The sequence below is a fragment of the Cucurbita pepo genome, chromosome 9 (assembly GCF_057944985.1).
Source record: "Cucurbita pepo subsp. pepo isolate OVF chromosome 9, ASM5794498v1, whole genome shotgun sequence".
NCBI classification, from domain to species: Eukaryota; Viridiplantae; Streptophyta; class Magnoliopsida; order Cucurbitales; family Cucurbitaceae; genus Cucurbita; species Cucurbita pepo.
This window is the reverse complement of record NC_141806.1, coordinates 12,197,768-12,216,222: the sequence shown is the minus strand read 5'-3', so window position 1 is coordinate 12,216,222 and position 18,455 is coordinate 12,197,768. Positions and strand designations below refer to the sequence as shown.

At 38.3% G+C, this 18,455-nt stretch overlaps 3 protein-coding genes and 1 long non-coding RNA gene across 10 annotated transcripts; 3 read left to right on the top strand and 1 right to left on the bottom strand.

The window, feature by feature from the left end:
* Nucleotides 1–170: 170 nt before the first annotated feature.
* On the top strand, nt 171–7,092 carry LOC111801864 (transcriptional regulator family protein). Of its 6 annotated transcripts, none has more exons than XR_015422514.1 (8): nt 171–769; nt 1,028–1,088; nt 1,747–1,973; nt 5,487–5,688; nt 6,217–6,306; nt 6,432–6,532; nt 6,615–6,720; nt 6,879–7,092. XR_015422514.1 is itself a non-coding variant. In XM_023686060.2 (8 exons), the coding sequence occupies exons 1-8, from the start codon at nt 350–352 to the stop codon at nt 6,943–6,945; spliced, it is 1,278 nt and encodes a 425-aa protein (XP_023541828.2). In that variant the 5' UTR covers nt 172–349; the 3' UTR covers nt 6,946–7,092. The 6 variants fall into 6 exon arrangements, 3 of the variants coding, with proteins under 3 accessions (XP_023541828.2, XP_023541827.2, XP_023541826.2); XR_002816198.2 differs by having other exon boundaries at nt 6,217–6,309; XM_023686060.2 differs by having other exon boundaries at nt 172–769; nt 6,611–6,720.
* LOC147791323 (uncharacterized) lies at nt 7,007–8,544 on the top strand. Of its 2 annotated transcripts, XR_015422516.1 has the most exons (5): nt 7,007–7,063; nt 7,163–7,251; nt 8,087–8,131; nt 8,211–8,265; nt 8,353–8,544. It is a non-coding gene; the product is annotated as an uncharacterized LOC147791323 (long non-coding RNA). The 2 variants fall into 2 exon arrangements; XR_015422515.1 differs by lacking the exon at nt 7,007–7,063 and having other exon boundaries at nt 7,120–7,251.
* A 2,330-nt stretch (nt 8,545–10,874) lies between these two features.
* On the top strand, nt 10,875–14,306 carry LOC111801861 (nucleobase-ascorbate transporter 2). The gene is made up of 13 exons (XM_023686056.2): nt 10,875–11,388; nt 11,475–11,572; nt 11,662–11,838; nt 11,911–12,011; nt 12,091–12,166; nt 12,246–12,305; nt 12,384–12,568; nt 12,658–12,754; nt 12,827–12,972; nt 13,047–13,138; nt 13,221–13,298; nt 13,377–13,537; nt 13,626–14,306. The coding sequence occupies exons 1-13, from the start codon at nt 11,298–11,300 to the stop codon at nt 13,836–13,838; spliced, it is 1,575 nt and encodes a 524-aa protein (XP_023541824.1). The 5' UTR covers nt 10,875–11,297; the 3' UTR covers nt 13,839–14,306.
* A 1,029-nt stretch (nt 14,307–15,335) lies between these two features.
* Nucleotides 15,336–18,001, bottom strand: LOC111802132 (Rho termination factor). Its single transcript, XM_087126753.1, has 3 exons — nt 17,439–18,001; nt 16,996–17,331; nt 15,336–15,811 (listed from the first exon to the last, which is right to left on the bottom strand). The coding sequence occupies exons 1-3, from the start codon at nt 17,527–17,529 to the stop codon at nt 15,549–15,551; spliced, it is 690 nt and encodes a 229-aa protein (XP_086982879.1). The 5' UTR covers nt 17,530–18,001; the 3' UTR covers nt 15,336–15,548.
* Between the last annotated feature and the right edge of the window lie 454 nt (nt 18,002–18,455).

Genomic DNA, 18,455 nt, shown 5'->3' with positions numbered 1-18,455 from the left:
AAGTTCAAACCAGGCTTTTGGCCCAGCCCAAGTTCAAACCAGGCTTTTGGTCCAGCCCAAGTTCAAACCAGGCTTTTGGCCCAGCCCAATTTCAAACCAGGCTTTTGGCCCAGCCCAATTTCAAACCAGGCTTTTGGCCCATGTATGATGTTTTGGCCCATGTATGATGTTTTGTTCAATTTTACCGGCATCGCCCACCCGGGAAACCGAAAACCCTTCTCCCTAGCATCGACATTTGATTCAAAATCCCAAGCTGTCTGGATTCAATTGAGATCCAACTTCCGATTTCATAGTCCAATTTCTTTGTTGTTGAACCATTTCCTGCCGGGTACCTTGAATCGAAGCTCTCATGGCATCGAAGAAGAAAGAATCCGAAGGGATAGCTTTACTCTCGATGTACAATGACGAGGACGATGAGATGGAAGACGTTGAAGACGTAGAAGAAGAAGAAGAAGACAGTGAACTGCAGCAGCAGAGGCAAGAAGAGGGAGGAGAGGATGATTATGGAGTTAGGGTTGCAGAAGAAGAGTCAGCTGTAAACAGCGATAGAATGATTGTCAGTGAATCTGCTAAAGATTCGACGCCGCCGGTTGATGATGAAAATTTCACTCCAGATAAGCTCAAATTCGGGTCTTCCACTCCGCAGCCGCCCCAGGCTGTTGTTTCAACGTCGCCAATGCTATTACAAGATAATTCTGGTAGAAGAAGGGGGACGCTTGCGATAGTTGATTACGGTCACGACGAAGCCGCAATGTCTCCAGAGGCTGAGGTACTTACATCATCTCTGTTTGTTTGGTGGTAAGCGTCGCTGGCTAAAGTTCTCTAGTGGAATGCGTATTGTACATTTCAAAGAACTGGGAAATAAATAAATCAATCAATCAATATAGCGTCGAACTAAGATGGGTGGTTCCACGTTGTTCTGTTGCTGTAGATGTTTGTTAAGTTTAGCTTTTATGGGAATTAAGGCAGCCCATCCCTGAGAAATCTTTTAGTGAAAATAATTTTGCATTCGTCTGTTTACATACAGGATGGAGAAATTGAAGAATCTGGTCGTGTCACATTTGGCGATGAGCTTTTAGGCACCAATGGTTTGTATGATTCTTTTAATAGTGAAAATTTACTTTGCTTCTTCTCATTTTTAATATCTAACAATGCTCCAAGCGCATAGTTAATACTCGTCTGCTCTAGAAAACTTTGTACTACCATCAATCCTTATTTGTTTAGCCGTTCATCCATGTTATTTTATTTAATTTCCTGTCTTATGAAAATCTGGATTTTCCTTCTCCATTTGTAGACTTCGTTTGGTGAATGGTATCATGAAATCGTTTTTGTATGGCCTTGCCTCGTGTTGGAAGTGCAATTAGGTTGATAGTCTCGTGATCATATCGTAACATGTCCTCAATTGTGTACCATAATCATTAAAGGGTGGAAGTTTAGGATGTTGGCTATTTCAGGATCTAAAGGCTCTACAGCATGTTGGCCGAAAAATTAGTATATCTTCAAAAGACTAGCAACGTGTAGGATTTTGTTTACCCTTTCATGGATCATAATCATATATGCTAGGCAGAGTTATTTGATTGGCTCTGGGGTATTATTTTGGGATGATTTCTTGATGTTTCATAAATATTGAAGATTTAACCTCCAATTACTATCTTCAGGTAGCAATGTCTTGTGCTGATTATGGTCACTTCTCCTTTTTCCTCCTCGCTAATTACTTTATTTTATTTTTTAATTTTTATGATGCAGGTGATTTTGATAGAACATCTCCCGGGACTTTTAGAGTTCCAACACCAAACAATTTAGCCACTCCTCAAATTTCTGAATCACCACATTCTGGTTCAATGAACAACATGATACTGGAGTCTGAAACTGAAAAAGTTGAGGAAACTGTTGAAGAGGAGAAAAAAGATATCGATCCTTTGGACAAGTTTCTTCCGCCACCACCAAAAGACAAATGCTCAGAGGAGCTGCAAGTAAGCTTCATTTCTGATATAATGACTACTTATGTTCTGAAGAGCTTTTAATTGTTTTCCCCAAATGGTATGCCTTCTTGAATGTCGATCTAGTTTTTGATAAGAAACATAAAGCAATTGATACCTATGGAATATATTTAACCATTTCTTGGGTTTTCAAATCAATAGCCTGAGTTGTTTATTAGTGGCACGGGCAGGGTACGGGGTTAGGATGTGTTAACATGTTGGTGAACTGAAGGTATTCTTCGTTGGTGATTATGTGTGACTTGGTTTATGACCTTGGGTTTGGTTCTTGTTCTGTGGCCCTCTGATAGGAGAAAAATTTAGGATCTGCATGCACACAGGGAATTATACAAGTAGAAGTTTTAGTGCAGAATGATTTTTTTAGGTCTGCAGGATGCAATAATCTCTCAGCTCCTAGCAACTTGGTTATGACTTAAGCCTTAAGGTAAGTCTAAGAATCAGGGAAAAGGAAGGAGCCTATGTATTGCTAAACAAGAATACAGATCCTTTTAGTCATTGATAACCACATCCATCTAGTTTCTTGTTTAACCCCAATGATAATACCAATGTTTGGAGGGGCAGAGAAGGAAATTCACCCTAATCCTAGTTAGTCTGTTTGGGGGAATATATATTTTGGACTTGTGCGTGCGTGTGGGGGCAGGGGGGGTCATCTTTAGTTGTGGGTGCATTATGTGTAAGGACAGCAACCAACTTCTCCAACTGGTGGACCTTGTTAGGTATTCAAACACCAAAAACACAAGATAGTAATACATTGCAATATCAAAGGAAAATTAGAATATAAAAATAGCCTTTTGAGAGAACTGTCTCTCTCCACCCCCCCCCCCCCCCCCCCCAAATTCCACAATGAACTGTTCCACTAATATGATCCACACTTTTTTAAGAACCCCAACTCCCCTATTTATGACCAAGACACCGCTATCTAATTACCACTATGCCCTTACTAATACCCTACTAATATTAACAACTTACCCTCACTAGTACTCTCACAAATCCCTATTATGTTTGTTTGTCTTATATTTTGAAGGTGAACATATATCTATATTGTTGTAAGGAGTTACCTTATATTTCTCCAATAAATTCAGGGTCTAATCTTTTTTAGGGGAAAAAATTATGGTACAAACTCTAAACTTTCACAAGCTAATCAATTTAGACCCTCTATGAGAATTTCGTTTTGAAATCATTAACGCAAAACATTCACATGTATAAAACTTCCTTATGCATGATTTATCGTAAATTAGAGTGAAATGTCATAATCAAATAGATAATATTGATCTTTCACTAATATAAGTGGCTTTCCATTCTCTCGTATTTTCTTTTTCTACTTATTTTGAAAGAATGATGTGGTAATTTCTTGTAATAACCCACTTTTCAAGAGACTCGAGCCACAGATTGTCACTAACTAACGTGAAGTATTTTGAAAATATACAATAATTTATAAAATTTTAAATGTGCATGCATTTAAGGAAATTCAAGAAAAAACAACGGTCAAATCAATTAAAGTATAGTGGGGACACCATTTACAATGACTGACGACAAAAAGATGACATAATTCTTAAATACATAAAATCTGCGAAAACAAGACATCGATCTGTCTCATCCCCTATATCTCCACAACTCGTGTGCATTGATTCCTCGGCTGCTCCTTCTATCTTTCATTTGAAAAAGATTGAAGTTGCATGGATGAGTATAAAAACACTCAATTAGTTGCATGCTTGTAGTTCTTAGTTTATTTTTAATCTTATGTTATTGGTTCATTTGTTCGTTCAATGACTTATTCGAACTAAGGAGTTCATTTCTAAGTTGCAACATTTCCTAGGCTATAGCCCATGTTTACTTTGTTTACCTAAGCTCAACTTATAGGGTCATGGTGCAGAAGTCACAAGTTCTCTTTTCTTAGCTCTATCACAAGTTCTCTTTTCTTAGCTCTATCTGAGCCGTCAACTCTCATAGTTTGTTCTCGGGGTTCTAAGGTATCTTGACTAAATGTTCTACTAGATCCTTTCATCGTCGTCATCATCATAGACCTATGGCTAGGCTTTCTGGGCCCAACCTCGTCATCTTCCAGCTTATCGTTCTCGTCATACCATTATGGACACTATTCTCAATTCTCTAGTCTTGTTTAGTTGGCATCCCCTAGTAGGCCATATAACGTAAGTAGCGTAAAGGAGGTTACGACTCTCAATCTAGCCAACACTCATTTACCTATATGGTCCCTTGCTCTCATCCGAGCAAGATCATGATTAGGGATTGATTGGAGACCCTCTAACCACACCCATAAGACTCTTATATTTCTCGTAGGGTTCACATTTACAGGGTTTAACCTAGTTCTACTAACTCATAAAAGTACTACAGGCTCCTATCGACCGGAGAAGTTCACTACAAGGAAATTAACTGGAAAACTCTTAGTAGGCCAAATCGTGCAAAAATGAGTAAAGTAGTTCAATTGGAGTGGTCCAATTGGACCGGTTGTCTTCAACTTCCAGCCATGAGCCTCCCTCGATTCGTTTCTTCTCGTTCCGTTCTCGTGCTACAAGCCTCAAGGGTGTCTGCTCCCTTCAGCAAAGTTGGAGTTTTCTTTGAGCCGAGTTCAATGGTTCAAAAACCATGAAGTTTTGTTTAGAGTTAAGGGAGTGTTGTCTGTTGAAGTTCCTCAAAAACCCAAAACCGTAACTTACATTTCCAATTCCAATCTCCTTGCTTGACCTCGTCTTGGGGGCCCTTCTTCAAAGTTATAAAGCTCGCTGACACGAATCTATAGGTCCAAGATTTGTGAGAAACCGTTAGTGTTTGAGTAGGAATTTTCTTGGTAAAGTTCAAACGGAAGACCCATGGTCTTACCCTCGAGCTCGAATATGGTCTTCCCCTTCACGTGTCTTTTTGCCCAAATTGGTTCAACCTCGCTCAAGCCCACAGTTCCATGAATGAAACCCTTCAATCCTCAAATGATTTGGACCTCTGGCTGCCCAGGAATTCAAAACTCTCTAGCAAAGATAGGTTTTCTCCACCAACTTCAATTACTCAAACTCCCTTATTTTGAGCTTCTCCTCTAATTAACCCTTGATCTACCTTTAAAACGTCCCAAACTCTCCAATCCTCTCAAAATCTGACAGAGAAACGGTTGTTTGGTGTGTATTCACCTTCCTCACACGCACTCTATCGCCGGCAAGGTACGGCCGACGACTGTACTTTTTTCCTTTAAAAAAAAAAAATTAAACCTGGATATTACATTTTTCTTACTGTTTTGATAGGACTTTGGGAGAAGAATAGTTTTATTTAGGTGATTTTGATTTGATTTTAAATGGAATTAAGTATAAATAGTTTGAAATTACTAATGAATGGTCTAAGTTGATTCACTCCTAAAGGTTTAAAATTTAAATTGATACAATTATTAGTTTGAGGTTTTAATTGATTCCCCCTCCAAAGTTTAGGGGTATAAATTGATATTCTTGTACTTATTTTTATTGATTGTTTATTTTATTTTACATGCAGAGGAAAATCAATAAGTTTCTTGAGTATAAGAAAGCTGGAAAAAGCTTCAATGCTGAAGTACGCAATAGAAAGGACTACCGGAATCCAGATTTCTTATTACATGCTGTGAGGTATCAAGATATTGACCAGATTGGGTCTTGCTTCAGTAAGGATGTGTTTGACCCGCATGGATATGATAAAAGTGACTACTATAATGAAATAGGTCATTGACAATTCCTTCTGTATATCTTCCTCGTGTCTCTCCTTATCATTTATCAAAAAGTCACATGCTCTTGGTTATTCATGACATTTTTTAAATAATACCTTAAATTAAATTAGTCAGGTCATGTTTTTTACAAAAAAAAGAAAAGAAAAGAAAAGAAAACATAGTAAGTAACCTTGACAAGTTGAAAAGATCACTCAAGATGTTATTACAGTAATTCTGGCTGTCATGCTGTAATGCTTCTGCCATCATGAACGGTCTGATTAGGCATCTTTTGACATTTAGAGTTATCGAAGATCTAAAATTTGCAGAATTGACAGCATTTGTCTTTCTCCTCTCATGAGTAAAAAACAATTACGTTGATCCATATTCACTGCATGTTCTACTTTTACCCGTTTGCAAGATGCAAATTTAGTATGTGGTGGTAGAGACTGGAGATCATATTGCAAAGTACAAACAACTGCATTATTTACATGCGCTTATTATCAAGTTCAAATGTTATTTCTGAAGTTGCCTATTTTGTTATAGAGGCTGACATGAAACGTGAGATGGAGAGGAAGGAGCTGGAAAGGAAGAAAAGTCCGAAGATGGAGTTTGTTTCAGGAGGAACACAACCTGGTGGTACAGTTGTGAATGCTCCTAAATTAAATATACCTTTTTCAGGTTCATACCAGTAGTGCTTTAGTCTCTTTCTGATGTGATTTATTCTTCTTATAGTGTTTTTCTGTCTATTCCTTTTACAGGTGTTTCAGCTATCGTTGGTAGTGGTCTACATTCAGCAGCTTCTGCATCTGATGCCATTCCTAGGGATGGAAGACAAAACAAAAAATCAAAATGGGATAAGGTGATGCCTTACCACCATGTAGTTGTTCATATCAGCAATGTATACTGTATTACTAAGTATTTGTTTAATTCATATCAGGTAGATGGTGATAGAAGAAACCCAGTAATTTCTGGTGGCTCAGATGCAGCTAGTGCTCATACAGCTTTACTATCTTCTGCTAATGTTGGCTCTGGATACATAGCTTTTGCGTAAGTTTTTTGTACTGTTTTTGAGAAGATTACGTCGATTTTGGTTGTTTTAATCATAAATATTGTACTGCCTTGGCGATATCTTAGAAACAATAAGAGTGCCAACTTTTAGTTGTATCTGAAAGTTCAATGTTGATGTGCATCATTCCTGTTGACAGGCAACAGAGACGGCGAGAGGCTGAAGAAAAAAGATCCAGTGAGAGAAAGTTGGATAGAAGATCCTAGGAGCTATGAATTCTGTTCCATAACATTTAGTTCTAAACCATTTTGAAAGGCTAGGGAAATGGCCACATTGTAGCTTTATATCTGTGACTCTAACCATATATACGGTCAGAATGAAAATGTAATACATCAGTTACCGTTTGTTTCCTCTTTTCAAGGTGCAATATTGCTTGTAACTCTCTTTTTTCATCAATTTCCTTGACTTGTAAAGATTATCCAGGGGCATACAAATTTGGCCAAACGATGGAGGAAGATTTTTTTTGTATGAGTTTCATGAGGGGGAAAAATTTGCTGCACATCAAGTACATGGTAACTTTTAATAGATTCTCTCTCTATTTCTCTCTATTGCGTAGTATTAATGAGATCTCTAGTGATTGCTCACTTGTTAGAAGTTTAGTTAGCTTAAGGTTTAAATTTCCAAACCATTAGCTGACTTCCATGCTACTTCCCTCGGATATGAAGCTGAAGGGATTTTTGTGCACAATGTTCAACCTTGGTTTATCTGTATTCTGTTATCTTTTTGCCTTTGTAGGTGGATTCCCTCCAATGAGAAAAACAAAAAGAGGAGAGAAGAAATCAGAAACCCTAGAGCTCCGTAGATGTACAAAATCCATGTCTGATAACCATCAAGTCAGTGAAAAAATTGACAAATGATCCTCTATTATAGGAGTTGGCCATATTGAGACAGTGACGTCTTTGCCTTACAGCTTCTGTCCTATCCTTTTCCCCACGCCCCTCGATCTTCAACCCTACAAACAGCCAAATTTCCAAGCAATTATAAGCCCCACAATCAAAGCTTGATTCTAGGTGTCTTCACTAAATCATCTCACACACTACCAAACATCACCGAATGCCTTAAAGTCAATACCATCAGCCTTTAATTCTTCTCGATCCATGTTTGCCGAAAGTTATCCTCTCCCCTAAAGAATCGCGAAGGAATAAACCTCCTACCCCACCTTGGCCCCCACCCTTTGCCTTTTGTTCCAAATCAACCCAAAAACTTGCTTATGTTTCAACTTAGGAACCGGGGCTTGTAGGAAAGTTGTCCAAAACAATCATGGTGGAAAAAGAAATGTTCTTCCTTAATTAGAAGAGATGGGTTGGTTTGTAATTATAATCTTTGAGTATCTCTTTTTTCTTGCAGGTGGTTGCATATTTTCAACACAAGTACGTGGGTCAGCTTGAAAAGGTAAGCCATTGGCATCCAAGAACTGTTGTGTTTATTTTATTTTATTTTTTTTCCCCTCACTCGACTCTCGAGGATATAGGACTCCTTGGAATTGGAAGGCGAAGAAAACTGTCTATTCTCCCAGACTAAAATAGGTGTGCTTGCTAGCTGGTGGAAGTGGATTTATGTGTTTTTGCACCCTCTTTGCTAAGCTTTTTCCTTAAAACTGCTTTTCTGCACAGTTGCTTTTGGAATGGAACACAAGTTGTCTTCTTTTCATAGAGAGAGAGAAAAGAAAGAGATGGCATGTGAAGCTAAAGATTTGTCCCAATGTTGCATGTAAAGACTAGCTCTTAAGTTCAGAGAGAGGGTGACAGTTTCTCTTGAAAACTTACATCCATTTTCCCCATTATATCGATCCTTTCAACCCGTCATTTTAGTTTGGTCTCTATATTTTTATAATTTATAGGTATTATGATCTAGTTGAAATCTCACTTATCGACCATGTCGTTATTAGGAGTCATTTCGTAATTTTCTTGTTTCTAGCTTTTGAGAAACAAGGTCGGTTTTGAAATTGAAGTCATTTCTCTTCTTCCCAATATGATGTCTATTAAACTTGAGCCTTAATCTATAATCAACCTAGAACACTAATTTATCGGCTCTCCTTGGGACATTGAAAAAGAATTATTTTAGCTTTTCCATAGCATCTAAGTAATTTATAACTAAGTAATTTATTAGTTAAGTGTTTGTAATCATTAAAGTTATAACAAAGATAAAAGCTTGTCATATATGTAGAGATGCTCATTTTACCCACGAGGTCGAGGTCAGGGACTCGCTCCAAATGGAAAGAGGATTCTCCGTTTAGACGGAAAATAGGGAGGGAGTGAAGAACATTTTTTACTTGTTAGATAGAAGAGGCCAAATATAAGATTATATTCTCGACTTCCCTGTCTCTCTTTCCCACGTTGCGGGGCATATGAACAGGTACATGACCATTAGTGAATTCAAACAACTTGTTTATAAGTAGATTTTGTAATAAATACAACAATAAAGTCACGAGTATGATTAATGAAATAAAAATTTGAGAGTTTGTAGAGAGAGAGAGAAAAAAAAAGGAAAAAGAAAAGGCAGCCATTTCGAAGCTGCAGGACATTGGTGTCTAGTCAGACTTCTGAATCCTACTTGATTCCTCATTTTCCTTTTCTTTTTTCTTTTTTCTTTTTTCTCTTTTACTATTTTTATTTATTTTATTTTATTTTATTTTTCCCTTTTTTATTTTCTCTTCACTTTTCATTGCTAAATTAATTGTATCCATCCTTAACCCTTAAGCTCCTTTTTCATTTTGTAAATGACTCATTTCATATAAAAATGGATATCGAGTTTCTACAGGAATTTTCGCTCGTCATTTTTGTTCACAACGGGCGCTCTCTAAGAGAATTGTGTCTCTGTAGATCGAGAAGAAAGGGGGTGTTCGACGGAAAGTGGATTGGCAGACGCAACAAACGACCCCGAGAGCAAATTCTCCCACTAACATACATCATCACTAAAATTGCTCGAAATAAAACCAATTTTTACTAACTATAAAACTAAAAATGACATTCTTAAAAGTACAAGACAAAATAACCCAAAACCTGAAATTAGTATTCATTACAATTTGGGCAAAAGAATCCTACTTTATTGATGTTCATATGTATTTATGTCATCAATTTATTGCATTTAATGTGGTTTATTAAATAAAGTTGACTATGATAGTGATACTACCAAATTTATTGGTACTCATGTCCCAAATTTTGAATTCACTGTCGAGAGAGTTTATTTTTAGGCGAGAATTTTTGTTGTCTAAAAAATATTCTTAAACTTTTAAAAGTTTTAATAAAAATAGATAACCATTCATAAATATTAGAGTTTCGGGTTCTAACTTAAACTCTAACCTACAAAAATAAAATGAATAACCATTCAGAAATACAACGAGTTTCGATTTCTAACCCGTGCATAACATAATCCAAATTTTCATCATTAAAAATCTTAACTTTAGATTCCCCTTTATTCCAATCATCCTAATCATGCACCAAATAAAAAGAGAACACAAGAGAAACTAAAGATGAAAAACAAGTAAAAAGATAAATGTTGACCACATGATTCCCACTATTTCCTACCCCTAATTCATATTATATTCTTATAAAACAATGTCTTTTTATAATTATGTCGAGCGAAATAAAGACGACCCTGATCATATCATATTAAAATATTCATGTTAGACGAACATTAAAATTTAAAAAATAAAATATATTGAAAATTTATAGAGAATATGTAACGCTCAGGACCACTGTTAACATATATTGTCCTTTTTGGATTTTCTCTTTCGAACTCTCCCTTAAGGTTTTTAAAACACCCATGCTAGAAGAAGTTTTCACACTCTTATAAAAAAATGTTTCGTTCTTCTCTCTAACTAATGTAGAATCTTACCGAATGGATTTGTATATCTAATCGTGTATCTAGATTCTAAGGCTTTACAATCATTAATTGATTTTTAGTTGTCCTTTTGATTGACCAAAATGGACCAAAATTTGGTGCATTAAAATAAAGTTGTCTGAAGGGAAATTGAAATATCAGACCAGGAATTTAATAATTCTGGAACATTTAATAATTTAATTGTCTGTTTTTTTTTTTTTTTGTTATTTTTTTGTTATTTTTTAGGTACAGGATGACTGCACATTTAATTAATTTATTTATTATAAGGAAGATGAAGAAGAGGTTGAGTGGGCAACGGTAACATTTGAGTTTGGCAGTTCTTACGAGGGTAGTTTCGGGAATGTCAAAAAATACAACGGGCGTTTTGGTAAGTCTGGCGGAAAAATGGGTGAATGCCTCAAAAAGCCGCTCGCTCGCTTGCTCGCTTGTTGCTAATGGGCGGCAACTCTGTGTGTTTCCCTCTCTCTCTCTCTCTCTCTGCATTCAGCCCTCAACTTGGCTGATTCTCTCTCTTCTGTAACTTTTTAATTTCAGTCTCACTTCTCTGCTTTTTCCATTGTTCTTCTCGTTTTCTCTGTTTTTGTTTAAGTTTTGTTTCAAACGAGAGCGCCTAGCTTGGGATTTTTCTTCTTTCTTTTGACGTTTTGGTTATTTTACCGTAACCCCATTTGGGATTTTTGCATATTGGAAGTTTGCGAAGTGGGTTTTGTGAGTAATGGAAGCTCCAAAACCAGAGGAGATTAGCCATCCACCGATGGATCAACTTCAGGGCTTGGAGTATTGTATTGATTCTAACCCATCTTGGGGTAATACTCCTTTAAATCAACTGGTTGATGTTTTTCTTCTGAGTTTGTAATCATTGTTGTTTGTTGATGTTAATGGATGAAAACAGGGGAAGCCATAGCTTTGGGGTTTCAGCACTACATTCTGGCGTTGGGTACTGCTGTGATGATCCCTTCTTTTCTTGTTCCTTTAATGGGCGGCGATGATGTGAGAAAACGTTCCATATTCCCCATTTCATTATGCTTTTCTGCTTCTCTCTGTGTTTTTTGACAATGGGGTTTGAAACTCTGTTTCAGGGCGACAAAGTGAGAGTGGTGCAGACTCTGCTTTTCGTTGAAGGGATCAATACGCTTTTACAAACGCTGTTTGGAACAAGATTGCCGACTGTTATCGGCGGTTCTTATGCCTTTATGGTTCCGATCATTTCCATCATTCATGACTCCTCTTTAGCAAGAATCGAGGACCCCCATTTGGTCAGTAACCCATTTCGATTTTGGTTCTGTTCTTAACTTTTTCATTTGTCTCCAACCATGTTGCTTCTACAGAGATTTCTAAGCACAATGAAAGCAGTTCAAGGAGCTCTAATTGTGTCATCAAGCATACAGATTATCTTGGGATACAGTCAGTTGTGGGCTATTTGTTCCAGGTTAGAACTTTCTTAAGAATCATCACTAAATCTATTTCAAACTAAATGTTAATGAAAGGAAGTTCATCATTCATTTCAGGTTCTTCAGTCCTCTTGGAATGGTTCCTGTGATAGCACTTGTAGGCTTTGGTTTGTTTGACAGAGGCTTCCCAGTGGTATACTTAGATTTTGGTTGTCTGTGTGTGTGTATGTGTGTGTGTAAATGAATTTATGACCATTGAAATTCATACCCAGGTTGGAAGATGCGTGGAAATTGGCATTCCTATGCTTATACTCTTCATAGCCTTCTCGCAGGTGGTGCTTAGATATCATTCTACTGCAAAACAACACCTATTGAGTTTTGTTTTTCATGTCCATTTGCTTCTTTTGCAGTATCTCAAAGGCTTTCATACAAGGCAACTTCCGATACTCGAACGCTTCGCACTTCTTATATCTGTCACGGTGATATGGGCATATGCACATCTCTTGACAGCCAGTGGTGCATACAAACATCGCCCAGAATTAACTCAAATCAATTGTAGGACTGATAGAGCCAACCTTATTTCTTCTGCTCCATGGTTGATAGCTAAACTTGGTCTCATTTTTACTTGTTGATATCAAAAGATATAAGAGAACTTACCCCTTTTTCTCCAATACCATCATTCAGGATTAAGATTCCATACCCTCTTCAATGGGGTGCTCCAACTTTTGATGCTGGCCATGCCTTTGGGATGATGGCTGCAGTCATGGTATCTTTGATTGAGGTACTTTTCCCTACTCTAGCAATATATAATAACTTGATAGAGTAATATGGATAACATATCGTCGTATTGCAGTCGACCGCAGCGTTTAAGGCAGCGTCACGCTTAGCAAGCGCAACCCCGCCTCCAGCTCATGTTCTGAGTCGAGGCATCGGTTGGCAGGGAATTGGGATTCTTCTGAGTGGTCTGTTTGGAACACTGTCTGGATCAACCGTGTCGGTGTAAGTTTATCAATGGCTTCTTTTTCTTGCATTGTGTCACTGGATGCAAGTTTTCTGACTGAATGGAAATACAGAGAAAACGTTGGACTGCTTGGAAGTACTCGTGTCGGTAGCCGAAGGGTTATCCAGATTTCAGCTGGATTCATGATATTCTTCTCAATTCTAGGTGAGCAGCCATTAGTAAACAATGTAACATTGCATCTTTTCTTGCTCAAGTTCATCATATTGGACTCTTCAACTTCCTGCAGGGAAATTTGGTGCATTGTTTGCTTCAATACCCTTCACCATATTTGCAGCTGTGTACTGTGTCTTGTTTGGTCTTGTTGGTGAGTTGATATCACAATGATTCTCATTTTGTGTATCTCTGGAAATGGAATGTTTGTTAATCAATAGCTCTTTCTCAGCCTCCGTGGGGTTATCATTTCTGCAATTCACAAACATGAATTCAATGAGGAATCTGTTCATAACTGGTGTGGCATTGTTCTTGGGTTTGTCTGTGCCTGATTACTTTAGGGAGTACACTGCAAAGGCTTTCCATGGTCCTGCTCACACCAACGCTGGATGGGTGAGTTTGTGAGCTAACTTTATCCAAAAACATGAACTCTCTAACCATTTCTTTCAATTCTGACACGATTTTTCGTTTCGATGTTCAGTTCAACGACTTCTTAAACACCATCTTCTTCTCCCCGCCATCGGTAGCTCTCATTGTTGCAGTGTTCTTGGATAACACACTTGACTACAAAGACAGTGCTAGAGATAGGGGAATGCCATGGTGGGTTAAGTTCAGGACATTCAAGGGAGATGCCAGGAATGAAGAGTTCTATACTCTTCCTTTTAATCTAAACCGCTTCTTCCCTCCATCTTGAAGAAGGATGATACACAGGAAAGAACAACGTTTGCTTGCTTGATGCACCAGCAGAGAGAGATGGCAAACAAAATGAGTATCAGGCTGAGAAGATTCATGAATGGAGAGGGTGTAAAGAAAGAACTAAGACATGTCAATGGCAGAGCATGAGCGGCGGCATGGCATCCTTGTCTTCCCAGTTTTGAGTGGTAAGTAATAAAGCCACAACTTAGTCTTGGAAGGAGAGATCTGTATTGTCTGTTGGTTTTTTTTTTAATCAGTGAATTTTTTGTAGTTTATAGATTTGTTTGTTCTTTGAAAAGAGAGGGGTAGAAACCAGGAGAGAATGATGTTTTGATGCATCTCATATTCATTACTTCACTCACCCATCCAACATATTGTGTACGTGAAACATTCACAAACTAGCTCCTTTCTCACGAATGAACGAACGAGTTAAATGGGTAATGATTGTGAAGTTGTAACGGCTCAAGTCTACCGCTAGTGGATATTGTCGTTTTTGGGCTTTCCTTCAAGGGTTTTAAAATGCGTGTATTAGAGAGAGATTTTCATACTCTTGTAAAGAACGTTTCGTTGTCCTTTCCAACCGATGTGGAATCTCACAATCCCCATTCCCCTCCTTTTGGGGTCAGTGTTCTCGTTGGCACTTGTTACCTTCTCCAATTGATGTGGGACCCCCAGTCCACCTCCCTTTGGGGTCCATTGCCCTTGTTGGTACACCGCTTGGTGTCCACCTCTATTCAGAGTTTAGCCTCGTTGCTGGCACATGGCTTGGTGTCTAGCTTTAGTACTATTTGTAACAGTCCAAACCCAGATTCTCTTTCGGGCTTCCCTTCAAGGGTTTTAAAATGCGTCTATTAGAGAGAGATTTTCATATCCTTATAAAGAACGTTTTGTTGTCCTTCCCTGTAATCTCACAATCCATTCCCCTCCTTTGGGGCCAGTGTTCTCGTTGACACTCGTTACCTTCTCCAATCGACGTGAGACCCCCCAATCCACCTCCCTTTGAGGCCCATTGCCCTTGTTGGCACACCGCTTGGTGTCCATCCCCATTCAGAGTTTAGCCTCGTTGATTGCACATGGTCCGGTGTCTAGCTCTAATACTATTTGTAACAGTTCAAACCTACTACTAACAGATATTCCCCCTACCCAATAGTTATATGTGTTAAGCTATTGTTGCTTTTTTGCTTGCATCACATATAACACCAATTTCAATATTTCAAATCTTGCTTTCAAAACTCTCTTTCGAAGTCTCTCTACCCCGTTTTCTAAAACTTCTTAAACCGGGACCAGAGGCTCGAGCATACGTCACTTGGCCGAATGAGTGTCGCACAATCGCAAGTCCACTGCCACCAAAAGTACGATTGTGACAAATGGTCTCAGTCTTATTTGGGCTTTTCCTATCGGGCTTCCCCTCAAAGTTTATTAAACTCATCTACGAGTAAGAGATTTCTCCACCCTTATAAAGAATGTTTCGTTTCCCTCTCCAACCGATGTGGGATCTCACAATATCAAACAATGTCTTATACTCTAGAGCATCGTTATAGATTCAATATATGGACAAACGCTTTTGAATGTTATGGTCCAAACTTGTAATTTCGTAATGAAAACATGTGAAACGAATAGAACGAGGAACACAAAAGGAAAAGCAACTACAAGAACACAAAAGACCAATGATTTACTGTGATGACTGGTGTTGTTCAGCTCCATGAATTTAAGATGTCAGCAGTTCCAGCAGCTCATTTTTCTTCAACTTGGAGTATCCCTTAATTCCTCTAGACTTTGCAACTGCTTTCAGCTCCCTAAGTTTCATATTCTCCACTGTAAGATGCGAACCATTTCCTCCTGCCGGAGATGGGATTGGTGATCTCTTCACAAAGTTAGACGGTGGCCGTACTAACTTGAATTCTGCAGCAGCTTCAGATGTGTCTTTTCTTCTCAGCCCTTTAACTCCTCCTGCATTCTTTAAAGTTTTGCCTGTCCATACCAAGTTATGATGCACATCCATTCAGTCATAGAGTCGGTCAAGAACACGATACTTTTGTTGTAACGTAAGCGGAAGTGAGAACGATCGCACTCACACACCTACTAACAGAAGTTAAACAAAGAGACACAAAGATTTACTTGGTTCGGAGAAAAGAAATTTCCCTACATCCACGGGTAGCTACCAATCTCTATAATCAAAGTGTTTACGAAGTGTGTATCTTACACTCTCACACTACAAAGTCTCTCGACAAAGTTCTTCCTAAATGTCACTCAACAAATTCAAAGTGACACTCAAACAAACAAACTATACGCATCTCAACCATCCTAGACAACCCTTTATATGACATAGAAACGTTAATGTCATACATGAATCAAGATGATTCGTGTATCAAAATGGAAGATGAACCAAAAGGGCTGTGAACCAAATAAATGAGAATTATGAACCAACTAAATGTCAATACATGCACAGGAGATGTTAGGAATCACGACTCTCCACAATGGTATGATATTGTCCACTTTGAGCATAACCGACTCTTCACAATGGTATGATATTGTCCACTTTGAGCATAACCTCTCATGGCTCTGCTTTGGGCTTCCCCAACATACCAATGGAGATGTATTCTTCAACAATTCTCCCCTCGAACAAAGTACACCCTTTGCTTGACACTTGAGTCACTTTTGACTACACCTTCGAGGCTCAGAACTTCTTTGTTCGACATTTCAGGATTCTATTGACATCGGCTAAGTTAAGGGCATGACTCTAATACCATGTTAAAAATCACGACTCATCACAATGGTATGATATTGTCCACTTTGAGTACAAGCTCCCATGGCTTTGCTTTTGGTTTCCCCAAAAAGCCTCATTCCTATGAAGATGTATTCCTTTACTTATAAACTCATGATCATTCCCTAAATTAACCAATGTGGGACTCACTCCCAACAATCTTAAACCGAAGATGCATGAACCTATACTTCATGACAACTTACAAGACAACTTACAAGAATGGTTCAGGAGCCATATTGGTAACTTATCATCAAGGTTCTTTCCTTGCTTCTTGTATACCATGAAAGAGATATTTATGTTAATGACTTTAGTTCTTGCAAGATGCATTCATGGATTCAAAGGTGGGGCAAATTTCTCACGAATGCACCAGATGAGACAATCAAGAAATTACCTTTTACTTGCTTCCTTGATTCAGTAAGAGCCTCCAAAATAGACTCAGTTCCATCTTCATCCTTGTTAGTATCTTCATCAATGGAGCTTGCAGCTTCCTCAGCAATGGAAGTCTGTATCTTCCTAAAGAGAGCAATTATTTCCTCCTGGTTATTTGATTTGGGTTTTTTCATGTCTTCATTCTTATGGGTATCTGTTTTTCTCAAGGATGGCACATTCTTCCTTGTTCTTCCAGGCGCAGAGCTTCTACGAACAGGCTGATGCCCTGTTTTTCCATCGTTTCCATTGCTTGAAACAGCCAATTGAATGTTCTTGCTACGATACCCATCTGCAATCTCTGCCAAATTCAACAAGCTGCATAAAAATTAATCCCTCAGCTCGTGAAATACACAAGAATTCTAGATGGGTTTTTCTGGGAATCTGATAGAATGTGGAGATTCATACCTTTCAAAGTGAAAATGGGTCTCCTCCTTGTGAAAGAGACCAAATTGGGGAAACGGATTAGGGTTCGAGACTGGAAAACTACTGCTTCCATCTGATTTTTCCCAGAAAAATGGAATTCTATGAATGTTCAAACTGGATCTGATCCACAAGGTGTAATGTATGGGTGTGTTATAACGTGGGCTGTCCACAAGCTTCTGAATCTCGTGCTCCCACGTGGCTATCTCAGTGTTCGTCGTTTCTTTTGATTTGTCGCCATTATTGCTACCGCTATTTGTTTAATAGCAGAAATTCATCACCGTTTTTGCCGTTTCTTACTGGGATTTGCGGCAAAAGATGGTACTGATAGCAGAACCCCTCCGATGTTCTGGATATCGCCGGCAGGGCACTATCATCTTGGCTTAGTGAGCTTGAAATTTCGGCGTTCTTTCATCTTTGTCAAACCTAATTCGAAAAGGCATGGAGTTCTGTGAAGTGGGTGATCTTAAAAATGCCATGGAGCTTCTTTGCAGCTCCCAGAATTTCAACCTTGACTTGGTAACTTAGTGATCGCCCGGTCACTCTTTGATACCATTCCCGACAAGGACCTTGTCTCATGGACAATGGTGATAGCTGGATATCAGATGTATGGCTTTGTAGTGAAGCTGTCAATACGTTCAATCAGATGCGAATCACTGGGATTAAGCTCGATCAAGTATTATTCATTCAAGATTCATGGTTTTAAAACGCGTCTAAGGAGAAGTTTCAACACCTATATGAAATGGTTCATTCTCTTCTATAACCGATGTGGGATCTCACAATTTACTCCTTGGGGGTCAGTGTCCTTGTTGTCACACGAGCTGAAACTCGGACACTGTAATTTTTAATAAGCAAAAGAGAGTAGGAATGAGATAGTTACAAAATGACTAAAATACCTTTAAAAGTTAAAACAATATAATGAGTGAGCCAAAACTTTAATACATAAGTGAATCGGTATGTTTTGATCTCAAACTATATCATAAAGTATAAACAATCCCAACG